The sequence below is a fragment of the Echinops telfairi genome, unplaced genomic scaffold, assembly GCF_000313985.2.
Source record: "Echinops telfairi isolate 266 unplaced genomic scaffold, ASM31398v2 ScPeMD7_7469;HRSCAF=8507_1, whole genome shotgun sequence".
NCBI lineage: Eukaryota > Metazoa > Chordata > Mammalia > Afrosoricida > Tenrecidae > Echinops > Echinops telfairi.
Genome location: NW_022111373.1, coordinates 27459229 through 27482374, shown reverse-complemented (window position 1 = coordinate 27482374; position 23146 = coordinate 27459229). Strand labels below are relative to the sequence as shown.

The window sequence follows — 23146 nt, the reverse complement described above, 5'->3', positions numbered from 1 at the left end:
CATTAATATGACAGGTTTTAATAATGACAGGCAAGGATCTGTACTTGTAAGATATGATACAGGAAAATTTCCCCTAGCACCAACCCCCATGCCTGTGTAAACACAGCTCAATCAATTAAGAAATCAATCTGTACAAAGCAATGACTCATGGATTGCAGCTTGCAGTTAAACTGTACTTGCGTAACAACAGTACTTTAGATTCAATGTCATTGAATACATTATTGATATTTTACCCCAGGAGGGTGATTGACAATGTTTCTCATTTTTATTTCTTTGTTTTTTGTTGCTGTTCTTTTATTTTTTTTATTTTTGTTCATAATAGGCCCACCAAAGTAAACTAGAGTTGTTTAAAACCCGTGGACAAGCAGATTCTGGGCTCCTACTTAATTCTAGCCCCAATCCAAGAATAGATAGTTCTTAAAACTTGGTGCTACCCGAAATTCACCTTCTGAGGAGATCACGGAAGATAAGGGTGCTACAGCAAAGGGTGGTAAAGAGAGCATGTATTAAAGTATATTGAAGTGTATTAAAGGTGTGTATTCCAACAAGCAGCCCTCTAAGTGAGGCCTCAACTAGTCCATATCAAAGAAGCACACCAGCCTGTGGGATCCAAAGATGACGATAACAAAATCCAAATGCAATGAAGGGAAAAGTATGGGAGCTTAAATTGTGAACACCCAATTTGTAGAAGGCTATAGACGACAGTAGGAACCCAAAATCCATCTTCAGAATATCTAGTCAGAGTAAGCCTCTGGCAGATTCCCTCTAGTCATGGGCAAAGGACATGAAAAGCTTTACTATAAGATAGAGATTATTGTGAACTAGATTATGGTGGATCGAATCATGGTATAATATGATACTTGTTCAATTGACTTCCCTCCTAACCCAATGTGAATTTGCTCTAGGCTCAACCATGTCTCACTTGTTCCATGACAGGAATTCCTTCTCTGGCTTCTCTGCCTGGCCTTCTCTTTCCTGCTCTTTGTTTTCCATTGTTTCTATAGGGTTTCCCACTTTGTAAAGCACAGAAGGAGTGGATGCACAGAGACAATAAGTGATGCAATGGTTTATCTGGGATGCTAGGGTGGGGCTAGGGAGGGTGAGAGGTTAGAAAGAAACAAAAAGTATAGCCTTAACACTGAGGCAGTATATAGCCCGACTTAAGAAATGGCTTATCCAATTTAAAATGTGGTCTTCCTTTAAAAAAAAAAAGAAAAATGAGTCATTCGTGAGTCTCATAATACAATTTCTTCATGGGTTATCCATCCTCTACTACAGAGTAAAACATTGAAAAGCTATATTATTGAAAATTTAAATAAATAAATTTCTAGCATTTCCCCTTGGTGCGATACGAAAAGCATGACATGTAGTCTAAAATATGTGTCCCTACTCCTACAACTCTTCTTTAGCATTCTGAAAAAGCACAAATGCCCCTTCAAAGACTCAGCTGTGCCTGAACTAACCAATGTCCTTTTAGGCTACCTTACGTGGATGTGAAAGGTGGACAGTGAATGCTGCATCTAGACCATGGATGGCCACAAGAACAACCAAATACGTCTGAGACGATGTCCAAGCAGAGTATTCCTTAAAAGCAGAGATGGTAAGACCTCCATTTTGTTTGGTTTGGACACATTGTCAGGAAAATCCCATCTCCAGATGGGTGGGGGATCAGCAGAAATAGGGAACTCCTTAATGAGATGGATTGACATAACAAGAAACTCACTGCCATCGAGTAGATAACGACTCCCAGTGACCCATTTCAGATCCTGTCATGCTTTGAACTTTCTCGCTAGGAACCACTCACTGATGATTTCAAACCTCTGGCCTTACTTTTATCAGGCTGACACATAAGCCACGATGTTACCAGGGCTCAACGGTCACCAGCAATCGGCTTAGACATAACAAAGACCATGGGGAGGGCTCAGTATTGGGCCAGCGTTTGTTCTGTTATACACAGGGTCCCTGGGCATTAGAGCAGACTCAATAGCGACTGACCCCAACGCTCCTAACAGAATCAACCAGGCTTGCTAGAGGTCACAGCAGCTGGGAAAGTGCTTTCGGTCTCCATTTGCACCGACACAAGGATGCGCAGGGGAATTGTGTTGGTCCTTCTGTTGTCCTTTTCTGTCTCATTGCCCACCAGGTCATTCGTGCCTTGAGTTGCTCTAGAATAGATCTGCCCAGTGAAGACTAGGTACCAGTGACGGAAGGAAGCAGCCTGCTGAATGGGAGCCTGCTACCGAATACGGCGGCTTCCTGAAGGACCTGCATCGAACGTCTTCTCTGAAATGGATTCTTCTTCATGAACACCCAGTCTGTGGCCAGGAAAGAGCGTCTTAGAACGAAGAGTTCACGGGTTGCTGAAATCATTCCCCCCTGCATGGCAAGAGGATAAGAGACCCAAAGAGACTTTTCCTTTTCGTGCTTGGGTTGAAGGAGGGACCTGAACTCTTGTTTTATTCCCCGCATGAAGGTCTGCCTTTGTAATAACACAAGCCTCTAGCATGGCAGTGCACCCGACAGAGCCGAGGCACTTACAGATGGGCTAGGGTGAATGGAATCTGCAAATCCACACACTTGCATAGGCATTTTAAGTTACATTAAATTTCTGCTATGTGCTTTAAATCAAGGAGTGCACGGCCCATCTGCACTTAGGGTATATTTATTACCTTAACAAATGTCAGATGATTGTGTCCAATGTTATCTATTATTTATGAACAATGGGAGGCTGTAGGACTGAAAATGACATGCTTTAATATGTCCAAAAGGTTAGGCATAATGCGGCTTGCCGCCCTATAAATCTCCCGACGCCATTTCCCCTCCCAATAAAGCCTTGTCAGTGGTTGACTACCCTTAGCTTCCCTTCTTTCTCTGCAGTTCATGAGGACTGCTTCTGACTTCCGTGAAGAAATGTAATTTCAGGTACACATTTGAAAAGAAATATATCCTTTTAAAAATATATGTAATTAAACAAGAATTGGAGTGGAAAATGTTTTATTCTCCCATTAAAAAATGAAACTCTTTACACTGATTGTTCTCTGGCAGAAGACGAACAAGAGCTTCAGAAATATTCATTAAGGATGCGATTATCTTCCCATGGCCCACAATTGGCTTTCTGACACCGAAGACGATCCCGTCTGTTGTGCACCCAAACTATTTGAACATGTGCAGTGACATTCCACTGGTTTACCTCGGGGGCTTTCTACAACGCAAAGGGCTGTATGATGAGGCTCGTGTGGATTGTTTCAGGCGTTTGAAGCATCCAATGTGCTCTGCAGGAGTTTACCCATTAGTTACACAGCCCGTATCTCCCTGGGACCAGCAAGCTGAGGCAGCTTTCTGTTGCCTTTCTCTGGATGGTGGCTGCAGTGCTTTATGTACTTTGAGCAACTCCTACCACGTTTGAGGCCATTGTCATGTACAACATGCCAAAGAGTGAGAGAGAGAGAGAGAGAGAGAGAGAAAGAGAAAGCTATCTTCAGGAAGTTTCCTGGCTTCCACAATTTTGCCCTTTGTTGCCTATTTTGTCTATGAGTGATACTGACATCACATAGTAAAATTTATGTGACAAGTATATTAAAAACAAACAAACAAACAAACCCTCCATGAAACCAGAGGGTAAGAAATTTTGAGGTAAAACTAACCACCTCCCTGCCTCTCCCCCACATTCTTACATGTGATCCAAAATACAAATTGAATCTTAACAATTTTATTGTTAGGACAAAGCAAATTTAGATGAACACAGTGCTGCTGAAGCAATTAGAGAGCACATTTTTAAGTGCTCCAGATGTTCAGCTAATAAGATCATGCCTAACATCGTCCCTGTAGTCCTTGGAAGTTTCATGAAGCTGTCAGAAAACGTTGTCATTGTGTGTGGTGGGGGCAGAAGACGAGGAGAGCGGGAAGGAAGAGGGAGATGACAGAGCAGGTGGGGGAAGGGAGAATGGATTCTCCGCAAGTAGCTTTCCTACTAGCCACGGAACCGACTCCATGCCGGGGACTTTGTTTCTTTGTTTGTTGTTTTGACAGACTAAAGGTAAGTACCTCCAGACGGTGAATCTCCTTTTAAAAAATTACTCTACGTTTTAAGTTGCTGATTAAAAATTGTCACGAAATAAGAGTTAGAATATTAAGTAGTTAGAAGTTTCCATAATAATAATAATAATAATAATGCCTTTATATTCTGAGAAGATGGAGATGTTAGGTCAAAAAAAGAGGTTTAGTTGGTGTCTCTACCCCAAAAAGCGATCATTGCAATACTGGTGTGTGGATGCAGGCAGGCGGCGAGATGAAAGAGCTTTCTGCATGGCTGGCATTTAACGTTTCTCTTCTGCTACCCTTTCCACAGCAATCTCATCAAGACGGTAGATACATTCGGCAAAGTTGTCAACAGGTTATGGAATTAATTAGATCAAATCTACATCTATGGCTGCCTGCACTGTGAAAAACCAGCATTGCCTTCCACGTGACTTCCTCAAGCTTTGCTCCTCCGTCTACACACACACACACACACACACACACACACACACACACACGAGATTCCACATAGGAGCTGACCTGCTTACAGTACCTTTTTTGTAAACACTTCAAAGAAAAGTCAGACTCTACAAATAGATTCCTTTCTTGGTAGGTGACAAATAGATATTAATATAGACAAATAAATGGGGCAGCCTGGATTATATGATCACTTCTCTTCCAGACTCCCTTGATCTCTTACCCTGTCCTGAATGAAGAGCTGGCACTGCAACCCAGCACCGGAATTTGCATGGCAGGGCAGCTCACCTTGGGAGTGAAGCCTGCCCAAGCCTTTTCCTCATCTTGGTTGAGCATGGAGCATCTACTAGTGACATGACTGGGATGTGTAGTCACAAATAATATGAATTAATAAGATAATCTGATTTCAAACAATCAGTTTATTGCATTCCATCTTAAGGAAGAGGAGGTAGCTTGGTGGTAGAATTCAAGATGCATGGGAGAGACCCAGGTGATAATGTATGTGAGCATGTGAGCAACTCCTGGCCAGAGTGTCCCCACCACCCCTCGGTCAGGTTTCAACAGAGCTTTCAGACAAAGATGAAATCAAACCCATTGTCATCTAGTCAATTCTAATTCATAGCGGCCCTGTACATGGTTGCTGAAAAGGTAAAGCCAATATTTCCCAAAGAGGGTGATGTAGCCCCCTGTGGACACGCTCCAATGAACAAAGCAGGTGCCTACACTTTATCCTATCCTAGATTATAGGCTATTGTACAATGGTTTTCCATTGTGGGGGGATGGGTTGAGGGGTGTGAATAATTTTTATTTTTCCTGAAAAGGGGCAGTAGGCTAAACAAGTTTGGGAACCTAAATTGTAAATCCCTGCAGGAGCAGATAACCCCAACTTTCTCCCAGGATACAGCTGCTCTGTTTGAACCATCAACCTGCAGTTAGCAGGCCACTACTTACTCCCACAGAACCATGACTAAAATAGACGGGTCTACAGCTACTTTAGAAAAACCAGTCAATGAAAAAAACCCAAAAAACGCTTGGATCACAATGGTCTGATGCCACTGTGCATGGGCTGATCTGAGTAAGGAGCTGCCTTGACTGCATCTCACAATATCCACCCACTCACCCTTCCATCCTTCCATTGACCAACCAACCAACCTTCCTACCTACCGATAGACTGAATTTCCCCTCATTCCCACTCTTCCTTCATCCTTTTCTCCCTACCACTTCCCTCCCTTGCCTACAGTCTAAACTCTTCAGCCCAGTATTTAAAGCCCCAGACAACTTTTCTGAGCTCAGTTCCTATTCGAAGACTCTCTATGTACCTTATTACTTTAGTCCTAGCACTCGCCTCTCCTTTTACAATCTTGTGTTTTGGTCAAGGTAAACTCTTCGGCTTAGAATGTCCCTATCTCCCCTTTCTGCTCCTGAAATCCAACTCTTCCTTCAAGGTTTACGGTGCTTTTTCCTAGATCCCATGTTAAATGAGTGTGTCTCACTTTATCCTTCTTCAATGCTCTGCCTACACCTACTTGCTTCACCCTGAACCAGGAGGCTATCTATACATAAATCTGCTAACTGTAAGCTCCCTGAGCGCTGGGCTTATGTTGTCTTCATGTCAGGATCTACTACAGCACTCGGTTTAGGAATCAAATATGGCTGATGTTTGCAGAACATCTGTCGAATGACTAAAGGAAGAAATGAAGGAAGGTTTTGGCTTTTGTGGAGCAGCTCTGGCAATATAGTTGTTACATGTTGGGTTGCTAATCTCAAGGTCAGCGGTTCAAAACCACCAGCCACTCTGAGGGAGAAAGAAGAGGCTTTTTACTGACTTCCATGAAGAGCTACAGTCTTGGAAACCCCTAAGCGAAGTTCTACCCTGTCCTCTCGAGCCATTCATGAGTTGGACTGGACCGAGTGTCAGTAAATTGTTGGCTATCTTTGAAACCAGGATTACTGTGATCGTGAGCAAACTAGTATATTCTAGTCCTTTCTGGATTCCAGTTCTGCTCTGAAGCCATGGACATACTGGGTGCAAACAAACAGAAGAAAGAGGGAAGCATAACATTGAAGAAAAAAATGCATATGGTTAACAGAGCAGCTGATGAAAGGTTAAAGTTACAATATAAAAAAGAATCAATAGTTTTAGCCATGCCCTATTCTAGAACTGCTTGATTTCTGGGTCTTCCTCACTTCAAAGTGTCTTTTAAATCATTCTTATCAGATTTCGAACACATACCGCTTAGTGATCCTTCCCTGGAAACATTATGATTACTAGACAATTTTCAGAGAATGAAATTTTTACTTAAACTTCTCTTATGTGGATTACATAGCCTAACAACAAAAGAGGTTTTTAAACCAGTTTCTTGGATTATTTGGGGCACTAATTCAGAACATTGCATGTATAGATTATAACAGCTCTAATTCGTTAGATTTGGTGTTCCACTCTATTTACAGCTTTTAAGTTACACAGAAATTTATCATCCTAGTTTTACTTATGAGAAGAATTCAGACCCATAAATTACAGGATAAAAGAAAAAAGGTAAGAAATATTTGAAAAATAATTATGTGTTAAGAACTTCCAAGTGAAGCTCTATGTGGACCCATTTCTATGTGGCTAGAAGCTCTATATGGACCACATTTACTGCCAATCATGAAGTCACCCTGCAGCCTTTCAAAGCCTGAAAGGTTTGGGAACCGAATGGGCAGTTCTTCTCTGTCGTACAGGGTCACTGTGGGTAAGAATCTATCAGATGGCATTGGGTTTTTCTTTTTGGTCTAGGAGGCTGTTGAAATATATAACGAAATACAATTTGGATCCTGGAGAGCCAGAGCACTGCTTGAGATGCATGGAAGAGAAAAACGAAGAGGCTCACACATGGAAAACACGAGGGCAATGTGCTGATCATGCAAGCCTTCATCGCAATTTCATAAATATATTGAAGATCTAAAGTTTTCTTCAAAATATACACTGAACATTTCAGAACACATTTTAATACAGAGAAGTCAATGGGCAATTCATGTTAAATATTTCAGAGGTGAGGTTGAAGATTCTAACTTTTCTTTTTAAGAGATTCTGTGTATTGGGGGAGAAGTTATGTTATCCTATAATAAGACAAGAACATTTCGTTCTAATGGGTCTAACAGACCCATTTTGGGTTTTAGAAGAGTTGAATATTTATTGTGTACCAAACTCACTATGAGGCAGTCAATACAGACTCACGGCCAACCTATACGACCGAGTGGAACTTCTAGAGGTTTCAGAGGCTGTAAGTCTTGAGAGGAGCAGGAACTTTTTTCTCTGTCTCGTGCAGAGCGGCTGGTGGACTTGAACAGTTGACTCTGTGGTAGCAGTCCAACATATACCCCACTAGGCCACTATGGCTCCCTATTTATTGTACAGTAACTCTATTTCTAGGATCTTTTTAAGATTACAAAATCAACTGCCTGCTATTGAGTTCCTAATAAAGGTGGAGTATACTTGGGAAAAAAATCCCAGTTCATGTAATTTGCTGTCTTCAAATATATCTTTGATCAAAGGATGCCATGGGAAGTATACCTTGACCTACATATTTAATACAACACAAACTATTTAAAATAAAGCCAGAAAGCATTTCCTCTATCTCAGCCTAGCAAACACTATATTAAGATATCCCATTTTTTTATGGGCAAATAGAGTGAGGAGCGGCCTGTGTTCCTTATCTCAAAACCTAGAGGCAATCTGGAAAAACTGTTGGCACTTTTGGAATCAGCAGGTCAAATATATGAGCCTAACATTTGAGGCCCCTTAACGTGCATTGACCAGTGTTATAATTTTTCAGGAATTAAATGATCAATGTCCACTAGAGACTATCTCTTACATTTTCACTAAATAAGTTCTTAGCATCCTATTCAATAGAATTGCCAGATTTAGCAAATAAAAATACAGGCTGCTCAGTTAAAATTCGAATTTCAGATAAACTATACATACATATTAGTAACTGTGTCCTATGCAATTTGGGGGGCTTACACCATTTAATATTACACTAAAATAATACTCCTGGTTTATCTGAAATTCAAATTTAACTTAGCATCCTGTCTATCATATAGCGATTGTATCCTTCAACCTCAATGTGCTTCTAATGAACCCTGCAAGTGTTCTTCAGCCCCACTCTCAACCTTAGGAGAGTAAATTAGTTTCAAAGAAGAGTAATAAAAATGACATAAAATCTTGACGTGGCAGGCACAGAACAAAAGCACCTTAAAGACTCAAGGAATTGTGCTTTAGTGGTAGCAGCTGTTTATACACACAAGGTTTAAATGAACTTCGAAGGGTACCCTTCCTTTAAAGCTCAAAAATCAGAAAGAAATTAACTGGAGTTGAAAACCTCTCTTGGAACAATAGCAACACCTTCTAGTGTGTGTTGCACTCACTGGATGGCGTAAACCGTGAACAAAATCGGTTTCCAAGTGAACGGTTGGTGGTTGGAGTCACTCAGAAGCGTTTCAGAAGAGAGGGCTGGCAACCTACTTCTGACGAAAATCACCCTACCACGCACAGAGATGCTCTGCCACACAGCCGGTTGCCATGAGTTACAGAAAACTCCATGGCAGCTGGTTGCATTGTTTTGCCTCTGCCCCTGCATGCGCCTTCGTGGTTCAGCTAATTTTTCTACTGCTCCGTGGGTCTCATCAATCCTTTCCCTTTCACTCGTGATCCCTCCAAGGGGACAGAACCCCTCTCTCTGAATCGCTCATGGTTCCTGCCTGACTCTACTCCCAAAGTGAAGAACAGCAATGACGCTACTGGTTTTACTCATAAAATCCATGTGAAATAGCTATATAAAAGTCCAGGAAAAAGTTCTATTGTGTTTGATTCCACTTTCCCGTAAATTTCTTGTTGAACATCCTTATGAAAATAAAGTTCAGGCTATTGAGAAAGGACCGCGTTTGGAAGCATTCGCATAACATTGTAAAGTGTGAATCCCCTCACTTTCCGCATCCCACGTGCGGGACGTATTGCTGCTACACTAGGGGTACTGTGGAAACAGACCAAGGAAGAGGGGCTGCTAAACAGGTTCAGAGAGCTCTTTCTAAAATGCCCTCGCTGTGTTCAGCCAAGCGGTTTCCAGTTGTCTAACGTCTTTTCACAGTACAGGGCTTCACCCTGTTCAAGAAGGCAATGATGCTGGCAAAATCTTTTGGGTGGGCTTGCATGTCTCCTAGCACGTCATCTGTCAGGCAGGTTGATGGTTCTTGGACAGAAACGACACTGAACTGTATCATAGCCTCGCACTCCTTATTACCATCCAATACTGTAGGGGGGAAACAATAGTATATTTTGTGTAGTACTCCTCGGAGAACATTCTTGTTATGGTAATAGTGCCACGGGGCCCTGGTGGCTTAGTGGATGACGCATTGAGTTGCTAACTGCCAGGTCAGCTCAGCAGTTCAAGACCACTGGTCATCCCAAGGGAAAAAGAGGAGACTTTCTACTCCTATAAAGATGACAGTCTTGGAAACCCACAGGGGCAGTGCAATCCCACCCTATAGGGTTTCCTAAGTTGCAATTGACGCAGTGGAAGTGAGCTTAGTTTCGAGTTTTAATGCTACCAATGAAATGGCAGAGAAAATTCACCTCAGCTTAGGAGTTAGGAAAAGAGGAGATGCCTATTTCTCTTCCATTACTTGTTTCATCAGATATATGTTTCCTGTATATGAAATCACTGACATGTTTGAGTTCATAGGAACCAAGGAAGTACTGGAAGCACCAGGATGCTTTAAAATCCCAATGTCATTAGATTTTAAGCACTGGAAAGTGTCAGAGGGCAAAAGTACTTAGGGCTATCGTCTTTTAAAATGCACTATACTCATCACTAGTTGGAATCCTCGGCCCATTTTTTTAAATAAAGAAAGCCTAGCCCTCAGGTTTTAGGGTACAGAATAGCTCAAGTCTGCAAGGGAATGAAGACAATGAATACCCAATGTAGGACTGGGGCAGGCCAGGGGAACACTCTGGACCGATACTGACAGACACTGAGAAGGCATGGAGGATACACTTACCGGATGCTGAGCAAGCCTAGAGCCACTAATTCCATTGTGGTCCAAATCCATTTCACTTGAAAATCCTGCTTGACCAAACATCTCACCTTCAATCATTAAGTTCAAGAGTTGGAAGAGGAATCCGAACAATAGCTCATGTAATTGCAACATTGACATTGTTGCAGTTATTCACTTGGTTTTGCAGTGCCAAGTCCACTGCCATTGAGTTGATTCCAACTTGGGGTTTCATAGGCTATAATTCTTTAGAGGGGCAGATAGCCTCATCTTTCCCCCAAAGAGCTGCGGGTGGATTTGAATCACCTATCTTGGAGTTAGCAGCCGGATGCTTACCCAACAGAGAGCATGGCAGTGATTAAGTCTGATTCTTCTCAATGGCATAGAAAAAGCTCTCCACAGTGGCTTAATCTTCACAGTAGGAGCCCTGGTGGCACGGGTACAAGTTGTGCACATTGGGCTGCTAGCTACAGGTGATCAGTTCAAAACCACCACCAGTCAGAGAGAGAGAGAGTCTGAGAAACTCAGAGAACAGCTCTACCCTGTCCTCCAGGGTCGCTATGAGTTGGGATAGAGTCGATGGCAGTGAAATGTCTTTTGTTTTGTTTTATTTTTGCTGTTTGGTCTTCTTGAATTGCCTAGCCCAGCATGACGTACATTTTAGTCATTCAACTACCAGTTTTATTCTTTCAATGGGTGGCTCAAGCGACTCCAAGGAAGAAAGGCCCGGAGACCTGCTTGGGTAAAGACTTACTGTTAGGCAAACCCTACGGAGCAGTTCTGCTTTGCGACATCTCCTGCATTAGCATTGACTTAATAGTTGACACAAATTAAGTAAGTTATGCTTACCCAAATATGGTATAATGTTTCTATTTAGAAATGTCTTTTAAAGTTCATCGGTTATGTAAATTAACTTTAAAAGACATTTCAAAATGGAAACATCATACCATTATCACCAAATAGAAAAGCAATTCCACTTGTCATAGATAGAAGATAACTATAAAAGTAAAATGAACGGAAAAGAAAACCATGTTAAAATCCAGTTAAGCTACTGTGGCACGACAACACTCGGCCTGCAAAGTCGGCTCTTTGTCAACATTCAAGAGTGGCTGTCAGTGGCAAAGCCCCCAGAGGAGACTTTCCGTTGACACAGCCCAGAAGAGAAGGAGAGAGGAAAATGGTATCATTTCCACCACGATTGAAGATTCTTAAAGGTCACGATGTCCCCGGGCCATGGACATCGTCTGTATAAGGTGGTACACGTCTTATTGAGTGGCAACACCGCTATAGGCAACAATGCACTTTCAGAATAAAGAATTGATGGTAAAGAGGCAAACTGTGCCATTTGTAAGATCCTCTCAGGACTGTTGTGAAACACAGGTGGCATATGCATCATCTTTTATAGACATTTTGAATTGTACTCTAATATTTACCCCCAGCCCCCTGCAATGCTTTTACAAATAGCTTGTCTATTGATGAAAATAAATCCAACCTTTATAGTACCCTTTTAGTCTAAACTGCTGTTTTGGCCTCTAGCTTAAAATTTGTTTCCTCATCTTTTTCTTCTCTTTATTGAGCATATTTTCATGACAAAGTGTAATAATGTGATACTTGACTTTAGGGCACTTCCTCAAATGCCTACAAGCATTCTACAGTCTCGGCACAGCCAGTCCCATGGGAACAGGTTTTAGAAAGGCATCTTCCTTTATGCTGACTGTTCCTCACTCTGCAGCAGTCTCACCAGCAGTCTACACAAGAAAGTCTGAATTCAGAGGTTGTCTGCCCTCGGTGGTGTATTCTTGTGGACTAATGGCAGGATTCAGTGTTTGTTCTACATCCATGCAACACTGATCCGAGGCTGGCTAACTGTCTCACAGGGCTCACAGTGTTCTTGGAAATCGGGTCAGATAGCACTGTGACTGTGGGATGGGAAGAAAAGGTACAGAAGTAGCTGTTTGTTCTCAGTACTATTTAACCTAAAAAAAAGAAAGCACTTATTTTTCTTGTTGTGGTAGGAAAGGAGGGAGGGGATGATCTAAAAATAAAAATAATAAATAAACAGACTTTCTTAGTTATTCATTTGTAATTAAAGCCCTTTTGTACCTACCCATTACCACCTCAATACTTAAAGGATGAATAAATAATACATATTGTTAAGTGTTGCAAAACGAACAAAGATGTAGCCAGGGCTGCATCTCATTTATCAGCCTGGTGATTAAAGGGCTGGCTCAAGAGGCTCCAGACATTGAGGGACCAAGAGATCAAACAGGGCAGTTGGCTGGGTTTTCACTAATGAATCTACGACTTGAGAGATACCAGGCTGTTTTAAAAAAAGCAGCAAGGATGAGGGACATTTGACAAGGCCAGTAGGGTAATGAAGGGCAAGGCCAGCTATGGAGAGAGACAATGACTTCATTTTCTGTGATAATGGTCCTCTGAGCTCGGCAGGTCTCTTCTGGTGCTTTGTTCGTCTGCGTCTATGTGCATACAGCATCGGAATGCTACTCCCAGGGTGTGTGGAGGAGCCCTGGAACACTCCACAGAGGGGCAGAGGGCTTGGGTCCATTATTCTGAACGGGGGAGGCTAAGAACAATGGTAGCAGAAGGGGATTAGGCTGCCAGGTGAGGGACATTGCTTTGACAATGTGAGGGACACACGGGATTAAATCAATAAGAAAGACGTAGCAAGGAAAACAAAGAAAAAGACAAGCAAACATACTCTGGAAATGTGGGACTGTCTGGGTGGGGGTGGGGCTGAATCCAAGATCAGGACCAGAGCATGGTGCTCGGCTATCTGCAGGCTCGTTTGTTCACTGGACGCTCCTCAGCGGCCCAAATGAAAGGGCACTAGGCCTTTGACCGCCCCCCCCTCCCCCTCCCCACAGCAGGTCGGTGGGCACATTTTCTGCTTAGCGGAGAGAGGTGTGAGGTCTTTTACGACAATTCCAGAGTATATTTTGCTCCGAAAGCTGAGGGCACACAAATGTCACATTCTCATGAGACAATCGGCCCCACGGAAAGGGCACCTGTTGGGGGCCCTCAGAAAAACCACGAAAGTCTCGCATCCCAGGAGATGCTGCACCCACGGATGTGACATCATCAAGACACCCACGTCGGGGAATGAAAAGAAGCGAGGGAAGTCACAGATTGGTTCAAGTTCAGGGCCATCTTAATGAGTTGGAAAAGGAACGAGACTTTTCTACGGGGAGAATGCAACCACCGAGCCAGACCACACGGTGCTTGGCCAAACAAACAGAAGTTTGAAACAAATCATGAACATTAAAAGGAAAACAATTTGTAGCAAAATGGAAATTAAAATCATAAAAGTCATGGTAAAAAGGAACATTAAGCTACACAATTTCAAAAAAAAAACAAACACAAAAAAACATTTCTGCATAACAACTCATTGGCATTGCCCCATCAAAGTACGTATAAGCAATTGTCAAAAATCAAACTCCAACCTGACCGGGCAAGGCAAGGAGGTAACTGCACGCACACAGTGATCATGTTGAACACCCATGCAAACCGCCTCTGCCACCATTGTCTGACAAGATGCAAACTGCTTCCAGCTCGCCAATATTCATAATAAGACCCTGGAGAACGAACAGGGCTGAATTTTAAAATGATCAGTCAAAGTGTTCATTGGACTCTTTGATAACCTCCATTCCTTGAAGGAGTTAATTATTGGAGACAATTCACGACATCCCTATCAAGGGAGAGACCATTTTTTGGCACCGGCAGCTAGGTATTTGATGGACAGAGTAAATATTTTACGAGAAAGGCTAGTTCTTTTTGGTCTGTTTTAGACGTTTGGGTGGCTGGTTGTTGTTTCTCCTAGGAAGTTACAGTGTGCAAACACACTGTCTTGCTCTTCTGGAGAAAGCAGCCAAGTCGAACACAGCTGAGGTCAGGAGCCACACATAACAAACAAGGGCACGTGCTGGGGCAGTGGCCCTCGGAGATACTTCCCCTGGTCCCTTGCGAATCAGGCTGGGTTGTTTAGGGAGGGCAGTTGAAGTCAGAGGGACCACTCCAACTTCAAGAGGCCGAGGAGACAAAGCCTTCCCCACCTACCACTTAGAAAAAAAGATCTGATGCCCTACTGACTCATAAAAGGAGGTGTGCATACGAATAACATAGACAACTAAGGGGGCACACTAAAAAACAAGCCCCATCCCCAACCCAGAAACGCAACAAGAGGGGCGCTTGAAAACTAAAGAGCTGGTGTGGATCCAGCGGACGCCACGGCCATGGGTTACGGAACAGTGCTCTGTAGGTCAAGGCTGTGACCTTTCGGAAGTCGAGTACCAGGACTTTCACTACGAGCCCATGGCAGCGAGTGAGATTTCTTCTGTTAGTAAGCAAACGCTTAACTGTTCTTGCCACCTAGGGACACCCCAAAAGCAAGACAAAAAAGGGGATACTTTTTTTTAAAAGTATATTTTGGCTTGGCAAGTAGAGTTTTTCGTGGGCTCAGGATTTAAAAAAGAGGGTGGGGATTTAGCCTGAATTGGAAGACAAGGTACAAAAGCAAAGCCGGAAGGACATGTGCGGACAACCTGGGGCGTGGGGCGTGCTAGAGATGGTCTGATAAGGTCACCGTGACTGCTCCGCCCTGGAGACGCCAACCTGCACTTGGACGAAACTCTCGAAAACGTATAGGAGTAAACAATTCTGAATGGGAGGAAACGGCTCAGCAACATAACTGGGCTTTTCAGCCTCTGATTTACAAGACTGGTTTCTGGACAAGTAAAGGCCTCTTTGTCGCAGCTGCAACCAAAGTAGGATGTGTTACCAGAAGCTGCGAAGGGCGAGGAGAGAAACGATATTTCCTCCCCGTGAGTTCAGCAAAGAAAGCCAGGGAGAATTTAGGACAGTTCACAGTAAAGTCCCTTTCATTTAGTGTGGCTTCCTTTCCGTTTTAAATGCATCCCAATTCTGCTTGATTAAATAACATATTTTTGTTTTAGCTGTTGTCCTCTAAGGACATGTCTCAGTAGGTCTGAGGACCTCGGCTCTATTCAAATTCAGCACCACACTAGGGAGAGGGATGCTACCAGCCAGAAACGACTCTGCCCTGCTATTTCTCAATTCACGGATTAAAGGCTCTTTACTGAGATTACATTCGCTTGCCAAAGCCCCCACTGTGTTCCCTTACATTATGGTGGGAAAACAGGGCGCACAAAAATCACAGAATGAGATGCAGAGGGTGGGAAGGGATCACTGGAGCCAGCATCTCCTTGGCGCCAAGCCCCACCTCCTTGAGAGGATGTGTTCTTTGTTCTGTGTGGTTTCTCCTCAGCCAGGGAATCCACTAGGATCATATTTAGCGCGAGCCTGGTGTCTCTGCTTGGATATGTTTTTGCATCAGAGAGGATTGGAGGTTCCTTCGGTCCTCCCCCGATTCAGCTGGAAGCAGTTACATCGTCCTCCCCGCTTCTCCCTCCCTCGCCCACGGTGAAGAGGGCGCTTCCGAGGCCTTACCCTTCTTGTCTTGGTGATTATGGGAAGACACTGCCCCCAAAGGGTCTGAGCTGTCAGGTGACTCGAGCAGATCGGTCCAGTCCAGCATGCCTCCCCTAGAATCATACCCCTCTTGAGCCGTGGAGTCTGACGTGGTGGTGCTGGGCAACAGGGAACTGGAATGCCCTGTTTGCATCACAAATACAGTTAGGAACACATCCCCAGGAGACCCATTTCCTTCTGCTCAAAGGCCAGACAGTGGCACCCAAGCTGGTCAAAAGTCTAGAGGATCACCCTCAACGTGACCAGGCTTAGCAGGGTGGGTTCAGCGCAAGGATGCCGGGGAAAATGCTGTCCCTGCCACTTGTGGGGGTTCCCTCTGGTTGGGGATAGGGACCCTTGCCTCCCAGGGTGCTTGGGAGAATACAATAATGTGAGTAGGCTCCTGGCAGTGTGAGCTATGCAGCAGGTGCCCACTGAGCACTGCGGTTTTCTCTTTGCTAGTCCCCTGGTGTGTTAAAGGCAGAAGAGGCCCATTCCAGGAACACTGTGTCTGACTCCCTGATGGGGACAGATGTGTGGAGTAGTGGACGAGCCTCTTCCCATGGAAGACAGCTCAGGCAGCCTGAGTACTTCCTCTGGAGACGACAAGGTATTTCCAGACTTCAGCTCCAACTCAACTCTATCACATTTCCTGGACATTCAGATGGCGACTTAGCTGTTGCTGCTACTACTTGGTGTGGCTGTGTCTTTTGCATCTCATCCCAATCAAGGCTGTTGCATTGATTCACATAATACAGAGGAGAGATTTTTCTTTTTAAGGTCTTACTATTATCAGTCTGTATGACGGAGGTTAGAGAGGGGTAGATTGTTAAGCTGCAGAACAGTTTTCCATAGGCTAAGTACAGCCGAAGGCTGCTTCGGCTGGGAGTTCCAGCAGACAGCCTGGGCATTTCCTGTGACTCTGTTCCTAAACCTGCCCTCCATTATTCTGCAGGGTTAAATTTGGATTGTATCAGGTGCTTTGATCTCAGCTGTCCCCCTCCTTGTTCTCTCTGAGGGAAATGAAGTGGGACTCATTGTTGACTTTCCAGTAGAATCTCGGGCTTATTAATCCAGCTGAAATATAGCAACCTCTTGGACAGTTTTTACAAAGACATCAGGGCAGGTTTTATGACTTAGCAACTGGTGTCTTTGGGCCAAAGCAGCACAGATTCACGATGACACCAGATGGACTCATTTGGTCACCAAATAGACACCAAATAGACACCAAATGCCATCACCACAGAGCTGATACCTAACAGGCTGGTGACCAGAAAGACAGAATGTAATGACGGTGGTGCTGCCTCCTTCTCCTTTTAAACTACCATTGGAACTTTAACATGGCAAGTTGCCATCAGCATGTGTTACAAATATGAATGAAAAGATAACTCTTGATCTTCCTCAGGTTTTGCGGAGCAAGAAAAAGCAAGCCAATGATTTCTTTGGTAGTGCTGAAGTAATCTTTTCCTGAGGCACATGTTTGACCTCCAGGGAGCTTCAAATGTCCTTCTTGTTGCGAATAGTTTGGGTCACATGTAACTGCTAAAACAGTTTGCATTTAAGACTCAAGAAGCAAGCGGGCTTGTTTTTACATTTCTGGATTTCACAGCTCATCTCAAAATACTAAAAAGAAAAGTTACTAGCCCAAGAAATGACATCTAGAATATAGAATTTCCGTGAAATTCTCTTTGTTTAGACTAGGTCTAAACTTTGGCTTGTATTTTCTACTCCTGAGTTCAAGCCTGCTTAGGAGAATACTTAGCCCCCAGCACAAGCAAACAATTATCTGTAGCTTTGTACAGAGTTAAAGAAAGAGAGAGGAAGAAGGAAAAGAACAAAAGTGGGAATTGATATGCATTTTGAGCACTTTCAATTTAAGTATGTTCAAGGGGCAATTTAATGGTAATGCCATAAGTATGGTTTAGGGAGACCATTTCTTCATACGGTAATCTAGGGGCAATACGTGCCTCAGGGACACGTTCTCTGTAGAAAGATTTCCTGGACCATATGCTACAAGTACATGGGAAACTCACTGGTAATGGAAAGCTATGGCTACGAGAGCAAATTAATGTGGACCAGATGGTAGTTAGGTAGGAAAATGCTTTACACAAATGTGAGAAATCAGCCTCTTTCCCCCTTTCATTGAAGTGTTAGTCTAATACCCACCACAGCCCGATTTTCTATATGTAAATCTAGAGAAACTATGCATCTGATTTACTTTAAAAAAAAGAAAAACCAAGGTAGACAGCATGAGGCTGGTAATCTTTTAAACTTATGCTTGAGGACAGGGAACACATCTCAGTGGTGAATTAAACAGTTGGAGAAGGCAGTACACAATTCTCCAAAATGCTGGAACCACCATGTATACACTCCCTTAGGGAGCAGCCCCTTAGTCTGAAATCAGTCATCAAAGTTGTGTCCTATTACCTCTCCAAGCTTGAAAAATGTTCAAAGGAAACTGCTTGTATTTTTCCTTTTATAACCCAATTTAAAAAGCGATCTTCTTTTTATGAATTCCCTAGAAGACTTTACAAGCAAATTAATGTTATAAAAATAATCATTTGTGGATATGGTATTATATACATCAATCGATTTGGAGCCTAAATTCTACTTTGTTCAGTTCAATAACAAAGGTCAGATTTTAATGAACAGAGTTACCACAGAACAAAGATACAGCTGTATTTTAAAAGTTAACTTTAATATGCATCAGATTGTTTCTCTATATCTACAGGCCATTGTGATTCTAGAGGTTAGAGGCCATTCAAACGAATCTAACCTATTACTAACCCTTGCAGTCCAATTAGACACAAAGAAGAGACATTAAATCAATACAAGAGACAAGGAAGGAAAATAATCAGGGTCCAATTCACTAAAAAAAGAGGTCCTTGCATATGTAACGTGCTTCACAGAGCATTTTTGAAGTGGAAAGTCTGCATAGAGTGTGTTAAAATGATCCCTTTTCATGAATCGGGCAGTTCCCGTGCTGTGATGCACTCTGTAGGTTTGCACGGAGACACTGTGCTTTCATGCATGAAATGAAATGTACCTCGAAGTTGACTTCCAGGTCTACACTCATGATCATCAAAATAGCAACCAGGCCCTTCAAATGAATCCAGTATATCCTACAGTGCTGAGAATGTACTATTTGACCCTAAATAAGTATTTGCTGGATGAGTTAATAACTCTATTTGGGGTCCATCGCTTCCAAAACGCAAATCCCAGGTTAAAGGACTTGGCTATCAACCAACAGGTACTTGGTTAGAACTCCCAGTGTCCCTGCACGAGAAAGGACCGAGCGATCTGCTGCTGGGAAGAGTTCAGCCTTAGACCTCGCTGGCGGGAGCCTCCTATGCGGTCACTAGGAACTGGAATTGACTTGATGGTGCACAATAACAGCAACAATTCCAAAATAAGCCACTTGAAACAACTTATGAATAAAATAAAGTCTATTTTCCCCCCTAAGTATTTGGAGCAGATCCCATTTTGACGGTCAATTAATTATTCAACAACGTCATGCTAGATGGATTTAGCCTGCCATAGGCAGATCATTACCTGAAATGAAAAGTCCAACTCTTCTTTAGTTTCATAACAGAAACAGCTAAGCACGAGCTGGGTATGAATGGACATTGTCCTTTAATGGGTTAATGTGAAATAATTAATGAGTTCCGTGGCCTTTGCAAAGGACATAAGAGATTTGTAGCCTGGGGGGTGAGTTTTAGTCATAGATAGCTCTGCTTTAATTGCCTATATGAGAAATTACATGGGAATTAAAACTAGACTTGGCATGATTGATGGATGCTAGGGAGGTTGCTGCTTCAATTAGATGGAAGATCTAAAGTTCTCAATAGCTGACAAAGACTTTTCGATTGTGGGAACCAATTGCAAAGTAGGATCTTGGAGAAGAGCAGATGTTCAGTGGGTTTTCTTCCTGAAGGGCAGGGAAGCTAGCAAACATTTGCCTCTTGAACAATTTCTCTTCCAGACTTTGGTCTAGAATCACAGGTCCGAGGCTGTGAAAGGTGGGCAGACTGTGTACTCCTCTGTTCGATGCCCCCTCTTTCCACCAGTGGGCTGATCAGGAAAGAGCAAGTATTGTGTTCCATATCGGGACAAATTACACATGGGATGAGAGATTTTTCAGAGCTATTGAAAGTGTTACCATCTTCAACTATTTCCTCGAATCCTAACTCTGCCTTTCTTTTCATTCCCTTTCTCCGCTCGCTCACTTCTTTATCACATATGTAAATATGATCTTCCTGATACCTTTATTCTGTCATTGATCTTAAATATATCTACAAGGAAATATCTACTCAACAGAGAAATTCATAATGTTTGTCGTAATGTAGACGCTTAACTTTTGCCACCAAACACGCTTTTCATGTTGTGTTTCAAAAGGACATGAAGCGTTTGATAAATATTTGGAAGGAGAAAGATGAGCCTGTCGATCCTACAAAGCCTCAGAATCTTAGAGACCCTCTACAGCATCCCTGTGGGTGGAACCAACTCAATGGGCAGGTGAGTTTTGAGAAATGCAGATGAAACAGCGACATTTCAACTTTTCTCATAAAGAGCTCCGAATCTTCCGTTTATAGAGTGACTGGCTTTGTTGAATATAAAGTCTGTATATTTCAGAACAAGAACAATGGGCTGTTTGGATATCATTTCCACTGTGTCACTCTTCCTTGTGTATGTTCTGAAGAAGCAGCGCTGAAGAATCTGTCCAAACAGTCATATGCTCACATACTTAAATTTTAACGGCTCCTCTCATGTTATATTGAACAATTTTGCCTAATAGGAACCCTGTCTCCACACCCTGTATAGATTGTCCCTGTATTGTTTGAAACCTGTCTTTTGGGGCCTGGTATTCTCCATGAGCAGAGGAGCTATTAGTTTTCAGTATTATTCTTTTCTCTTACATCCAAAAGCAATTTCCTCTCCCTCAAGAACTCATTAAAAATCATCACCAAATTACCAAGGTTGACATATTTCATGTTACACGAATTAAAAATTTAGGACTCGGTCTCATGCATCAATGGTCTCAAAAAGGCAGGGTGATTTTTGAAGTGTTAGTGCAATCTAGAGCTAATTTTAGTGAATTGGCATCCTGAAGAATCTGGTCCACAATGTTTAGGAATGAAAACTAGAAGCTACTATCAGATGAGTCACTTGGAAAATTTTTTAAAAGAAGAAAAAAAGAAAGAAGGGAAGAAAGAAATCCATAAACTGACCATACACTGTGTTGTAAGACATTTCATGATCTGGTAGAGGAGTTGAAATGTCTATAAAAAAATAATGATGATAAAACATTAATTAAAGAAGAAACCTAAGGCTTGAAAATACTCGAGAGGATTAGTGAAATAGAATTTCCCAAATAGATTTTCACTGATATTAAATTATGAGAATAAATCTTTCTTACCATTCAGGGCCACAAAGGAATCTGGAAGGCAAAAGGGAGGAGAAGAAGGTTACTTAAGACTTTGTACTTGACTTTGTGTGACTTCATACTAAGGGGGACTGAGCTAATACAGAGAACCATGCTAGCATCTGATCTCCAATACTAAGGAAGTGGTTTCTGAGGCCTGCGTGCCAGGATATTGTATACTAAGTCCACTTCCCATTTCTGTCTTCATACCTCCGTATCACTTCCATCACACAGTTTCCTCAGAGTCAGTAGCTTTGCCGGGAGGCAGAGAAAAAGCAGGGGTTCCAAAAACGTAAGCCTTAGTCTGCACACAGCAATGCGTGTGGGTGGAGACAATAAGTGACGTGTGGACCCAGCTTGCAAAGCACTGATCTTCACTCTCTCTCGCTGCACCTTGCAACCATGCGTTGAGGAACAGTGTGCGGAATGTAACAGTATTTTCTTGGGAAGTTAAGAAAAGATCAAACTAAAAACCAAACCCAAAGCCATTGAGTCAATTTTGACTCATAGGGATCCTAAAGGACAGGGTAGAATGGTGGGTTCCCAAGACAGTATGTCTTTAACGAATTAGAAAGCCTCATCTTTCTCTTGTGGAACAGCTGCTGGTTTTGAACTGCTGACCTTGTGGTTAGCAGCCCAATGAGTAAACACTGTGCCACCAAGGAAAGATAGAAAGGAAAAGAAAGTGATGGTGCAAGCATTAGGCAACATATATGAGTGTCTGTACTGTCTCAGTCAGACCAGTGGCCACTCAAACCAATACTCAGCCTCTTTATGACCTCCTTACTTCCCCTAAAATGCTATTCAAGGTTCACTGTGCGAAAATGATCCAAATCCACTCTGAATAATCGTGTGAATAAAAACTCACTGCCATGGAGTGAATGCTGACTCATAGGGACACCCCCCTCCCCTCCTTTTGGGTTTCTGACATTATGGGAATAGAAAGCCCAGTTTTGATCCTGAGGAGCTACTGATGGTTTTGAACAGCTGACCATTCAGATCGCAGCCCAACATTTCACCTACTACACCACCATGGCTCCTAATGATGTCAATAGCTATGTCTGCTATAGGGAAAGGCAGACAGTAGATTTGAGGATCAGCTTTGACTCTTGCTTTGAGCAGCAGTGGGATGAAAGGTTAAAGGTAAAGGGGTAGGCTAGTCTAAGGGCTTGGTTGTCAAATACCCTGGTCCAGAACACCCAGCTCGCTGCCATTGATGATGCTGACTCATAGTGACCCAGTGAGCTTTTGAGACAGTAACTCTTTGATGGGAGAAGGTAACCCCACCTTTTGCCCAAATACCATGGTAATAAAGAGTGAATCATTGGCTTAGCATCTCAAGATTTCCCTTAGGCTAGGACAAAGACTTCTGCAGGTGGCTGTGCCCTTTCTCCCGGGGAGTGCCTGGTGGGTGAGGACTGCTGACCTTGAAGTTGGAGCGCAGTGCATAACCCAACATGCCAGCCTTTTATATATTAAGAGATAAAGGTGCCCATATGACTTTCTCTATGTAATTATACTTTATTTCTAATATATATATACATACACACACAATAGAAAATGTAAGGGTACCCTAGAGTCTGAAATGTCAGTACTTCTGGATCAGAGATTTACAGAGTTAGATCCATGTTTTTCATTATAGAATCAAATATCAGGAGCAATATAGCTTCATTCTCTTAGGAACAGCTGGATTTC

General features: G+C 42.8%; 1 protein-coding gene across 3 annotated transcripts in view; it reads right to left on the bottom strand.

Moving 5' to 3' along the window:
- The window catches only part of SEMA6A (semaphorin 6A), a 152038-nt gene that overhangs the window by 18169 nt on the left and 110723 nt on the right, over positions 1 to 23146 (bottom strand). The window contains exons 17-19 of one of the 3 annotated variants that reach the window (XM_004706565.2): positions 21446 to 21466; positions 21258 to 21308; positions 16009 to 16173 (exon numbers count right to left, since the gene is read on the bottom strand). In XM_004706565.2, the coding sequence (XP_004706622.1) occupies positions 16009 to 16173; positions 21258 to 21308; positions 21446 to 21466 (237 nt within the window). The remainder of the gene's footprint in view (positions 1 to 16008; positions 16174 to 21257; positions 21309 to 21445; positions 21467 to 23146) is intronic. The other 2 variants (XM_004706566.3, XM_045285086.1) reach the window with 2 other exon arrangements.